This window comes from Pseudomassariella vexata (genome assembly GCF_002105095.1).
Source record: "Pseudomassariella vexata strain CBS 129021 chromosome Unknown BCR38scaffold_3, whole genome shotgun sequence".
NCBI classification, from domain to species: domain Eukaryota; kingdom Fungi; phylum Ascomycota; class Sordariomycetes; order Amphisphaeriales; family Pseudomassariaceae; genus Pseudomassariella; species Pseudomassariella vexata.
The window spans coordinates 3,008,583-3,020,659 of NW_024467958.1; the positions used below are offsets into that span (position 1 = coordinate 3,008,583).

At 52.4% G+C, this 12,077-nt stretch overlaps 3 protein-coding genes across 3 annotated transcripts; all 3 read right to left on the minus strand.

Annotated features, from left to right (window-relative positions):
• Nucleotides 1-2,995: 2,995 nt before the first annotated feature.
• On the minus strand, nt 2,996-4,204 carry BCR38DRAFT_424984 (Alpha/Beta hydrolase protein). The gene has a single exon (XM_040859691.1). The coding sequence runs from the start codon at nt 4,125-4,127 to the stop codon at nt 3,219-3,221; it is 909 nt and encodes a 302-aa protein (XP_040719279.1). The 5' UTR covers nt 4,128-4,204; the 3' UTR covers nt 2,996-3,218.
• Nucleotides 4,205-4,781: 577 nt separating this feature from the next.
• On the minus strand, nt 4,782-7,178 carry BCR38DRAFT_335758 (glycoside hydrolase family 94 protein; the record flags this gene model as incomplete). Its single annotated transcript, XM_040855405.1, has 1 exon — nt 4,782-7,178. The coding sequence occupies one exon, from the start codon at nt 7,176-7,178 to the stop codon at nt 4,782-4,784; it is 2,397 nt and encodes a 798-aa protein (XP_040719280.1).
• A 1,803-nt stretch (nt 7,179-8,981) lies between these two features.
• BCR38DRAFT_424987 (uncharacterized protein) lies at nt 8,982-10,321 on the minus strand (the record flags this gene model as incomplete). Its single annotated transcript, XM_040859692.1, has 1 exon — nt 8,982-10,321. A coding segment is annotated over exon 1 (1,184 nt), but the record flags the coding sequence as incomplete, so codon positions are not given.
• Between the last annotated feature and the right edge of the window lie 1,756 nt (nt 10,322-12,077).

A 12,077-nucleotide genomic window follows, 5' to 3' on the forward strand; every position in this document is an offset into this window, starting at 1 on the left:
GCTCAGACCACAGAGCGCAAGTGATTAGGGTAATATCCAACGGGGAAGCAGTCAAGGAGGGCCGCCGCAGTGTCGAAGGGTGGAACTGGGCGATGGCGGATAAGTGGCTCATCGTAGCCGAATCAAGCCAGAGATTTATGAATTATTTGCCGGTTGAGACGATAACGGAGTTGGACCAGGCTGTTGACTGGGTTATCCGGAACCTCCAAGAGATCGCCGACGTGGCGGTCCCGAGACGCACCGTTGGCCGAGGCGCTGGGGTCCCGTGGTGGTGCCCGCAGGTTAGCAAGGCTTGCGCTGAGACGAAGAGACGACGGCGGGACTACCTCCAGGCAAGGTCGCAGACCAACTGGGACGAATATACAAGAGCCGGCCAAAAACAACGGCTCGAAATCAGCGAAGCGCAGACGCGTAGCTGGCACGAGAAGCTCGAGGGGACGGCGAAGGATCACAAAAGCCTGTGGGCACTGCAGAGGTGGGCTAGGCTACGGAGCTGGGCCCCCCCTGAGGCCCACGGCTTGCCAGATCTCCGGAGGGACGCCGGCGACACGCTTACAGCACGTACACATGATGAGAAGGCAAAATTACTAGCTGAGAGGTTCTTCCCAGACCCGTATATAGATCTATCGGACCTCGATCGCGGCCTATTACAGACGAGACCAGAGCTGAACGTCCCTAGGGAGGTGACCACAATGGATATCGAGTCTATCATCAAAGGAACGGCTGCTCGGAAGGCTCCCGGCGACGACCTGATCCCCACTGGCCTGCTAAAGGCCTGCGGTGAACCCCTATGGGAGATCCTAGCGGATCTGGCAACAGCTAGCTTTAGGCTGGGGTACTACCCGGAGCGCTTCCGCTCAGCGAGGGTGGTTATTATCCCTAAGCCTAATAAAACGACAGCTCAGAAGCAGACCCCTGGCGGCTGGCGCCCCATTGCCCTGCTTAGCACGGTAGGGAAGGTAATAGAGACGGCGATGAGCCAGCGTATCACCAAAGTAGCTGAGGCGGCCGGCCTACTACCAAACGGCCAAATGGGTAACCGCGCTGGGAGGTCCACCGAACTGGCAATACGTATAGTTGAGGACGTGGTCTATACGGCGTGGAGACGCGGGGGCATCGCCTCGCTGCTACAGCTAGACATCAAGGGGGCATTCGATACGGTCAATTACAGACGGCTGATTTCCATATTAGCCCGGAAAGGCTACCCGGAGTGGGTTCAGGAGTGGGTACGCAGCTTCGTGGAGGATAGAACGGTACGCCTCCGGTTCGATGGCAAGGAGTCAGAGCCAATCCCCCTACGAGCTGGCGTCCCCCAGGGGTCACCGCTATCCCCGATACTGTTTATATTATACATTTCAACGCTGTACGAGGAGCTAGCGGAGCAGCATCCACTACTTTTAGTAGTCGGGTTCGCGGACGACACGAACCTGCTAAGCGTCGGCACCGATCCAGACACGACCTGCCGCCGGTTGGAGAGCGCATGGGCTACGTGTCAGCGGTGGGCAGTGAGGCACGGGATGGAGTTCGCTCCTGACAAGAGTGAGCTAATGCACTTTACTAGGGCCCGAGAGCCCTTGCCGCAAAGTATTCGCCTTGGGGACGCCACAGTGTCGCCGGTAGTCTCAGCCAGGTTCCTAGGAGTCTGGTTCGACCGCAAACTGACGTGGCACGCCCATGTTGAGCGTGTTAAAACAAAAATGGCAACTCAAAAGCTAGCCCTGACAAAGCTAGTCAATATGTCGTGGGGCTGCGATCTTATACGGGCGAGGCTGTTATATACGGTGGTTATCCGTAGCGCGATTGCCTTCGGGGCGACTGCGTGGCATACTATAAGTGAGGAACCGGCAGGGCCAGCTAAGAGCCTGATGGGGATACAGAACGAGTGCCTCCGGGTAGTCTGTGGTGCCCACAAAGCGACGCCGGTTCGCCACCTGGAAGCAGAAGCAGCAATCCCGCCACTAGACCTCTATCTTAGTGCCCGGGCTGCTAAGTTTGAAGAACGGCTACGGCTTAGCGGGAAGAGAAATCTGCTTCGCAGCGCGAGCGCTAAAGCGTCACATATACTCCGGCAGGATAGGCCGGCGAAGAGGAAGCAGGCGTCGCAGCTACTCCGACCGGCAGGGTACACTATGGAGAAGGAGGCCCGGGGCTCCGAGTGGATGAGTGAGGAAAAGGAGGTCCCGGCTGCCCTCCTCGACCACTGGAGGAAGAGATGGCTCACCGGAGCAGAGCATCACGATCGCCAGCGACGCGCTATCGCTGAGGAACCGGAGGGCCCTTCGATGCAGATACCGAAAGGGGGCAAGTATTTCGGCCTGAACCGACTGGAGGCGTCTACGCTGTGCCAGATCAGGACGGAAAAAATAGGACTAGCAGCCTTCTTATTCAAGACAGGGGCTTTTGGCGTGTACTCGCCGCTATGCCGCTGTGGCGATGCCCCTGAGACGGCAGAGCACGTAATCCTCTTTTGCGGGCTGTTGGAAGGACCGAGGGAACGATTACGGGCCGCCATCGCACCACGGCCACTATACTCTCGCAGAGACCTCGCAACGGCAACAGGAGAACCAGTAGTTAGTGGGACTATTGTAAGATGGCTGCTAGGGACGGGTCGGACAGCTTCAAGGCCCAGATAGCATCGATCTTCTCAGGGGGGACTTTGTTGGTAGGTTGAGAACCAACGTAGTATGGTAGTGAACGCAACGCAGTCGCCAATAGGGCGAACCGACGACGCAGCGTATGTATTTAGTCCAGCCATTAGGGCACGGTTTGACATACGGGAGTACTAGTAGAGGTACCGGGGGCTTCGAGCCTACGGCGTATTTAATAATAATAATAAATAGATTATTTGCTCTTTATACTTATTCTGCGTGGCATCATTGTAGTGTAACAGGCCTAAGAAAGCTGTTACGTATTGCTGGGAGATATAGAAAAGTAGAACCCAAAATTTACGCAGGACACTATATAAGCAGTAGATGTTGATGATATTTCTAGTACACTAAAGTTAGGAGTGGTTGCAGGCAACTCAGTTGAGTTAGTAGACTTATTCCCACTCCGAGCCTCATTCTCAACCCTCAAACAGGAATTATTACAGCTATTCTAAATAAAGAGACCTTCGCAAAAGAGCAAAGGGATATTTATACCCGAGCTGAAGACAATCTTTTGAATTCGTGCTCGACCCTATGCGTCACTGCTTGTGTACTGGTTATCGTGCCTGTAACTCATTGATGACATGCCCACTGGTGGATCTTCAACACCGCCTCAGCGAATACTCCTGGCGCTTCCATTGGAAATGCATGTCCTACATCTCTTTCCCACCTCTCATACCGCCCCGTAAACATACTATTGTGCGAAGCCGTTCCACCCGGCTTCAGCGGATCTTTCGTCCCATCCAGCGTTATACATGGTACCCGAATCTTCGGTCTTTTCGCCAGCCTCTCCTCTAGCTCCTGCAATTTCGGATCTCCCTCTTCTGACCCGAGAACATGACGATAGCAATGTATCACCACATCGACAAAATCCGGATTATCAAACGAAGCAGCAGTTTTCTCGAACACCTCATCACTAAACTCCCATGTCGGCGACCACTGCTCCCACAATATCCGACACAACTCCTTCCGATTCCCCTGGAGACATTCCCTCCCTCTCTCGCTTTGAAACAGATGCTGGTACCACATCACGCACTCCAACCCCGGCCCAGCAGCCCTCCGCTGCGCAGGCCGATCAATGATATCATACCCGGCATAAGACACTAACCCTTCCACTCTGTCCGGCCATAGCGCAGCCACAACGCAGGACGCTAGACCACCCCAGTCGAATCCCGCGATGATGGCTTTCTCGATACCTAGTGCATGGATAAGCGCAAGCAAATCCGTACCTAGTGCTGCTTGTTGACCTGATCGCATGGTTGAAGGAGAGAGAAAACGCGTCGGGCCATAGCCGCGTAGGTAAGGGATGACGACGCGGGCGCCTTGGGCGAAGAGGAGGGGGGCCACTTCTTCGTAGGCGTGGATGGAGTAGGGGAAGCCGTGGGAGAGTATCACGGGCCAGCCGGTTGAGGCACCGTGGTCGTGATAGGCTATTTCCAGGGTCGGGGTGCGGATAGTTTTGAGTTCGGGCATGGTGTTCATTTTTGGGAAATCTGCGGGGTTGAGTAGTTGAGGTTATCTACCTTACCCAGAGTAGTTATAATCGAAATCGAGGGATCAGAAACCTGAATAACATGGAAGTATTCGAATTAGATGACCAGCGCTAGTATTTTTTAGTGCTATACACTACGGCTTGGCGGATCCACACCACCAGCACGATTTGGGGCATGGTTGGGTGATCAGCTGGGGCGACGGTTATGTTATTCGACCCTTCCTCTAGTGCTGACAGAAGGAGCAAGGAATCATTTAATGGGAGGCGAGATCAAACTGTCAACCTTGATACCTTGTAGGAAACGTACTAGCTAGCTACATTTTATGAGGTTAAATCTACGACTAACGTCTTTTTTTGTCTCAGTTACAAGGGCATACAGCATAGATGGACGGTAGAGATGTTCTGTAGACTTATCCCCCAGCAACTGCCCCCTAGCGCAGAGACCTATGAGGATTTTCCGCAGGGCAAGGTGATCAGAGGCTGTAGATAATTATATTGGCATGACTTGTTCCGGAAATCTTCACCATGTCCTTTCATCCGCAAGGAAAATAAGATATGCGATAAATGCTGGAGTTTGTACTTCTTCGAATCCATGCATCCAACTCACACACATACTAAAATGAGCTTTTTACATAAGAATCTACCTACCCTCTCCTTGGCACGACTACTTCCACCTTATACGTCTCCCCTTTTTGTACTCCCTTCACAAGCCCTTCTGGCACAATCTTCCCATCAACTTTCACCTCGACCCTCTCGACATCCCCCCTCTTCACATCGACCTCAAACCTCGCCCCCCTAAATAACCTAGTAACCCTCATCCCCTCCCAATCCCCCGGCAACTGTGGCCACACTCTCAAACCCTCCTTCACACCCCTCAACCCACACAATCCCTCCACCAAACACCTATACGCCCACCCCACCGTCCCCGTATTAAACAACTGACTAGATCTCCCCGCCGTCCTCGGAAACTCCTTCCAACCCCCACGATAGTAATTCGGTATATACACTGGCAACTGCCCCCTCTGCACATAATCCTCCTCCTGCGGGCCAGGCACCATCTGTCTCAACAACCCATACGCCCTATCCGCTTCTGCTTCCCCGCCAACGCTGTACAGCGCCCAGATGTAAAATACGACCGCGTGGTTATACACACTCCCGTTCTCGCCTTGACCAGGGAACTTCTGCGTTACCCGACCGATATCCTCGCGCATCCCTGAGAAAGGAGGCGCGAACATAAGCACGCCGTAGGGGGTGCTCAGGTGTTCGTCAACTTGCTTCATCACCTTTTTCCTCTGCTCCGGACTAACCGCTCCACCGAGGATAGACCACGCTTGTGGATTCAACCAAATGCGTCCCTCGGGATCATCTTTAATCCCGAATTTCACCCCGTCGTCCGTGATGCCGCGCGCGAACCAGTCGCCGTCCCAGAGATGTCTGTTAGCCGCTTCGTTGACCTGCTTCGCGCCATCGCGGTAATTTGTTGCTAGGTCGAACTTGCTGCTTTGTTCGCAGATGGAGGACCAGACATTGAGGGCGTACCCCGTTGCGACGGTCAACCAACCTGATATACCGCGCCCTTTTGGGCCGACCATGTTCATGGGGTCGCACCAGTCGCCTGAGGCAATGTAGCTTAGCCCCCTTTCGTCACGGGAATTAGAAGAGAGAAGCCAATCCATTGCGCGGCTGAAGCGCTCCAGCACCGTGTACTCATCTCCATTTTTACTGGGGACTTTCTCCTCCAGGAGCGCGTAGTCGGCCGTTTCGGAAAGGTAGATATCCAACGCTACAGGCAACCAAACACAATGATCCGTGTGCGGAATCTGATTAATATATTTCAGCTCCGCGCCCTCGATGAGCAGGATCCCGTCTGGCATGGCGCCGGTGGGTTCCTGTTGGGAGAGGGCGCGGACGAGCGCTTGCCGAGTTACGGAGGGTTTGATGTAGCTCATACCCATGTTGTCCTGCATGTAGTTGCGCGTTTGAGGGTCGGTTGTCAGGCGGTTCACGTCGCCGTGGTAGTAGACTTGGCGTGGGAGCCAGCTGTTGACCAAATTATTTAGTTCTTTGTCCGGGGATTCGATCTGGAGACAACCGCGGCCTTGGGACATGTACTCTGCGTACTCAGAGGCGGTTTTTGCGAAGGCTTCCTTGCTTAGGTATTTACTTCGCATCGTGAGAATTTCTGCGTCATCGAAAGCTGGGCCGAAGAGGAAGCGGTATTCCCGTTCTTCATTCGCTTTCAAAGAGACGCGATATTGCACTACAGCCGTGGGTGTCTCGTACCGTGCGTCGCCCCTTTTCAGCTCTAGCTCCAGTATTGCAGACGGTGCATGCAACCCACCCTCTCCTTCAAATGCGTCCTGATTTGTCTCCCATGAATCCGGCAGTGTTTCGCAGAGGAGGTACGTCTTGTCCTTTAGATACTTGTTCTTGTAATAATCGTCAGCTTTCTGGTAGGGAGTTATGCTGCTCCCAACCACACCACCCAGGTCTTCCCTGTAGTCTGCACCCTGATTCATCCACGACATGTAGCCAATAGTGAAATAGGGATACATGCTGATCTTCCTCGGCTCTCCCGACACATTCGTAACTTTGACCGTCCACAACTCCGACACATCATCCGTAGGCAACCCCAAAATCATCTCCACTCTAATTCCTAGATGCTCCGCCGTCCAAGAAATATTGCTCTTGCCCACCGAGAAGACGAACTTCTCCAACGGTGCGCGAACCGGTTCATACGGCGCCGAGAAAAACTCTCCGGTCTCCTCATCCTTGACATAGACGAATCGCCCCGGATGGTGTGCATAATAGTTCTGCTCAGGCTGCATGAAAGTCCTAGCCTCGATGTTGGGCGCGTGCGAGTACTTGGCCGGCTCAGGCTGCATGAACTGCGCTGTCGCGTAACCCCGACACGTCGCCTGGATCATCATCTTCTGATTCCAGAGGAAGCCACCTGCTTTCGGCAAAGCCGTGGGGCTGGTGAGTTCGTAGCGTTCGCCATTTTGCGTTGGGCCTAGGATTTTTCCGTCCTCGTATGACATTTCTGGCTCAATCAGCATGTGAGGTTGCTCAGTACACTTCAATGAAGAAAGGTTGAGATCGGATTGTGGTAGGACGTGAGTCTGGTCACGTCACAGCATCGGAACCCCCGCCGGTGCGGCGTTGTCCATTAAAAAGGGGTGCCAAGCTGCGAAATCGCAAAATCTGCCTGTACTACCCCGTGGGGGTAATGCAACGGAGAAGTTGAGGCTAAAGTCTTCAAAAGGCTCGGCTGACCGGCCCGGCTAACTAGGCAGATGAGGACCGCTGCGGCACTGTATATTACCGCCCTTGTTCGGCGCCGGTCGTTTCCTTTCTTGGCCCGAGGTGCCTTAGCCGGCAGTCTTGACATGGGGGTAAGCACGTAAGACTCGTGTGATTATTTGAGCAGGTTTAACATTCGAGTATTGAGGGAAGTTGACCACATGATTGGCCCTTACGTCAATGTCTCCCGCGGCCTCATCCCTTCCCCCCAAGGCATAAAGGCCTGCCAGAGAGAAGTGAAAGAATCCCGCAGTTTCTGTGGTGTAGATGATTGCATTAGATGGGATGATCTGTAGGGAATGACATTCTGGATAAGAGCCCTGCATGAAAATATCATCCATTTCAGGGATGAACTGAGGCATGGCATGGGGTTGTGTCTTCTCGCGCTATTCTCTACTAAGAGGTGTCTTTGGTATGTAGATGGCTCAGATAATGGACCGTTAGGCCAGTAAGGATCCAATAACTCTGCTGTCGACCAACGATTCGTCTTCAGGGCTCCTCAGAGAAATAATGTCAGTGACTCGAGAGGTAATGTATACGCAGGGCTCGGCCTCGCATGTGAATACTCCAATATGAGCACAATAGGTGTCCAAGGTCTTTCAAGACCCAATAGACTCTTCCAGAGGACCACAGTCGATATAGGCCTGCAACTTCATGAATTTAAATGAGGGCTGTCTTCTATGGGGAGCTAAGGAGGACGATCCCTTTTGAAGGACCAAAGGATACGACAATGCGAGGATTCATGTTGAGCCGCTCCCCAGATTGTTTAAGAATTTTTGCAGCCAAAGAATACCTTCGAAGACGTCCTCAGAGCTGCTACGGCGATGCGAAAGATTGTGAAACTCTCTCCGACTCCAAATATGCTGATACTAGCCACGCAACAGATCTAGCCTTTAGCAAAACTGGGAGATGTTGCGTGTCGAGAAGCGGCTGCAGTGTCATCAGGTAAAGAGTTTCCAACGAGGTTGCTTGCTAGTACGATACAAAGAAACATTATTGGCCGAGCAATGACCGCGTCATCACGAGGACTGTTGGGGCTGGTACCGCAGACTTATCAACTAGGCGATTCCAGCGGCGTACTTTCTGGGACCGAGACGATTATTCTTCTCCGTTCTCGACACAGACGTTGTGAAAATGATAGCAACCAAACTAAAAACAGTCAGGCGTTGCAACAAATCAACTGAATCCCACCACGCAGCTTGCATAGGCGGATTGGCCATTGATCGCACTTGTCATTGGATAACTTCGACACCCTCATGCTCTCATCATCGTACGTATAAAGCATTAGCCGATTTGAAAACAAGTAGGAGAAAAATGATTCAGGGCAATTCCCATGCCCCATTGGCTAAAAGGCTTACTCCTAGGTTGTTGCACCACTACTTGTGATATAGTTGGATAATTTCCACTACTGTTCACAGTACCCTGATTCTTTCGCTTGAAGAGATTTAAGAAAGACAGGATGAGCAGAGACGAGAGCTATGTATCTCACCTCTTCCAAGCTGGAGTCAAATACCAATGTCGACAAATAAACGTTAGTTACCAGCAAATTAAGTAAGATCATGAATCCTCATTTCTAGTATTAGACTATGCAGGGCATAGGTTCAGCCACGGACAAGTCACGCTAATCAAAAGTGACCTTCTTGCCCTCCGGCTTAACCAGACCACCCGTGAGATACGACTTGACGCCTTCATCACCATACCCCTTCGGCTTCGGTGGCGGCGCCGCTCTCCGAGGAGGCGCAGCTCGTGGTGTCGTATTCTCTTTCCCCTCAGCACCATTCTCGGTCTGTTCCCTCGGCGGCCGGTCCTTTCCAAACCGTTTCTTGTACCGCGTCTGGTCGTCTTCCGCATACTCAATCTTCAGCTCTCTGCCTCTAAGCCGGTTAACCCACCACTTCCTCGTTGTGAACTTCTTTCCCTGCGGCTCTTTCGTCTCGGCAGCTTCAGCTTCGCTATCCTTGAAATCATCCTCCGTCTCCACGGCTTCCTTAATCCTCACGAACCCCTTCTTCGCCCACTCCGCCGCTTCCGCCTCCCGGAACTTAACCCAACCGTATCCCTTGCACTTCCCCGTATCTTCAAACGTAGCTACTTTCACCCAGTAAATCTCGCCACACTTATCAAACAGCGTCCACAGATCATCCTCCGTAGTCTGGAAAGAGAGATTCCCCACGTAGATCTTCCTACACTCATTCTTCTTCTCTGTCGACACCGCGGCAACAGCATCTGCCACCCCCTCCGCCTGCGGCGCCGGCCGACCCTCAAACGAACTCGAGTTTTTAATGAGCACCTTCCTCCCGTTGAGCTCCGTTTCCGTGAGCGCCATGGCGGCAACCGCTACGGCCTCGGTGTCGAAATCAACGTACGCGAAGCCCTTGTTCTGGAACCTGGGCCTGTCCTCGCCGGGTATTACTTCCCGCTTCAGCTTGCTCGGCGGTAGGTTGACGCGTGTAATGTTCTCTTCTGTTATGGCGCCGCCGGAGCTTTCGACGAACCATTTGAATAGCTCTGTCCGCGTCATGGTCCACGGCAGGTTGCCGATCCAGACGCCGAATTCGGAGCGCTTCGACTTGGCCTTGCCGCCTTTGCCGGATTTGGTCGGGTCATCGTCGTCGGCGTCATCATCGCTGGTGGGCTTGATGGGCAGCGCCTTGCCTTTCTTGAGGAGACGCTTCGCTTTTTTGGAAGGAGGCTCGGGAAGGTTGAGGTCGACTTCGATTTCGTCGACTTGGGTCTTGCGCTTCTTGGATGTGAAAGTCGCGGCCGCAGGATCCGGGGATGCGGAGCGTGACTCGTCTGAGGACGACATGTTACAGGATTCAATCGCTAGGCAATTGAACGTATTTCCTCGTGGAATTGCACACTTAAGTTCAATAAGACGGATGGGTTCATTGCCAAAATTTTTCTGGGGCTGATAAGATAAGATATTATCACGTATGCATTTACCGGTGCATAGCTTCAGCAGATACAACTTAGTAGCCCAGCTTCAATTATGTTTGAAGTTAACGTTATCCACAAGCAGTTTTCGCACCTAAGCAGCTTATCGTAACTGTTACAACCTTAAATTTTATATGTCATAGTTGTTTTGCTACTATTGAACTCGATTTAATCAGAATCTTCTTTATCAGAGAAGGAAGTCCCGGCCGCCCTCCTAGATCACTGGGAGAAGAGATGGCTCTCCGGGGCAGCACAACACGACCGCCAGCGACGCGCTATCGCCGAGGAGCAGGAGGGCCCCTCGATGCGAATGCCGAAACAGGGCAAGTACTCAGACCTAAACCGACCGGAGGCGTCTACCCTATGCCAGATCAGGACCGGAAAAATAGGACTATCAGCTTTCTTATTTAAGATAGGAGCCTTCGGTGTGTACTCGCCGTTATGCCGCTGTGGAGAGGCCCCCGAGACGGCAGAGCACGTAATCCTCTTTTGCGGCCTGCTGGAAGAATCGAGAGAGCGCCTACGGGCCACTATCGCACCATGGCCGCTGCATACACGTAGAGACCTGGCAACGGCGACGGGGAAACCAGTAGTCAGCGGGACTATCACAAGGTGGCTACTCAGGACTGGCTGGATAGCGCTTAGGCCCGGATAATATCGATCTTCTCAGGGGGACTTTGTTAGTAGGGTGAGAACTCACATAGTATTGTGGTGGACGTAACGCAGTCGCTAATAGAGCGAACCTACGTAGCAGCGTATGTATTTAGTCCAGCCATTAGGGCACGGTTTGACATACGGGAGCACTTGTAGAGGTACCGGGGGCTTCGAGCCTACGGCGTATTTAATAATAATAATCTTTATCAGATATCTCTACTTCAGCTTGAAAGGTTCGTGCATTATTTATACGAAAAGGTAGGGGGACCCACTGGTTAGGTGAATCCCATTCAATTAGATACTATAACGTTGCGCACTGCTGCATTATAGCATCCTCCCCCCTAGGTGCACGCATCAATTATATCCTGTCTCGCTGTAAATACTGTCAGATAGGGCACCTGGTTCCTAGGTTCAGAAATGATATGGCACTGGAGAAGACTATTGTCACTTAAAGTTCAGAAGGCGAAGGGACCCCCTTTTCTCAAAAGTAACACCAAAGTTACTGTCCACTTAGGGGTCAGATACCTGAACAATGTACCTCCGATATGTTCTAAAGAATCTATAAAAGACAGAGCAACGGGAGTTCGAGAGGACAGAGAACAAATACACCTCATTCATATACAATCTTACGCACTTCTGACTATTCGATTGGACACACGTGATATTCGACAAATACCATAACGTATTAGATACAAGGGGTCACGTGCCAGACCAAGAGTCGCGTGCTTACCAGCCACTGGGACTCGTAGCTTGGTGGCTTAAATCGGTTCGTACCTTCAAGTGCCGGTTTACATAACTAGTTCTCCATTGAGGTTTTATTCCAGACTTTATGCACAATATAATATATGACTGTCGGCTGGTGTAGTTGGTCACTTCGCTGGTAGATAAGTCCCGATTTCAGCCTCGCCCACTTGGGTCGGTGACGAGTCGCGGGTTCGAATCCTGCAGCTGACACACAAGGGGGTTTAGTCAACCCTTATGGCGCGCTGCCCACCTTGTTGACTTCGCCTACCTAGCGATAATAGGGAGATTGGTGCAGTTTAGGA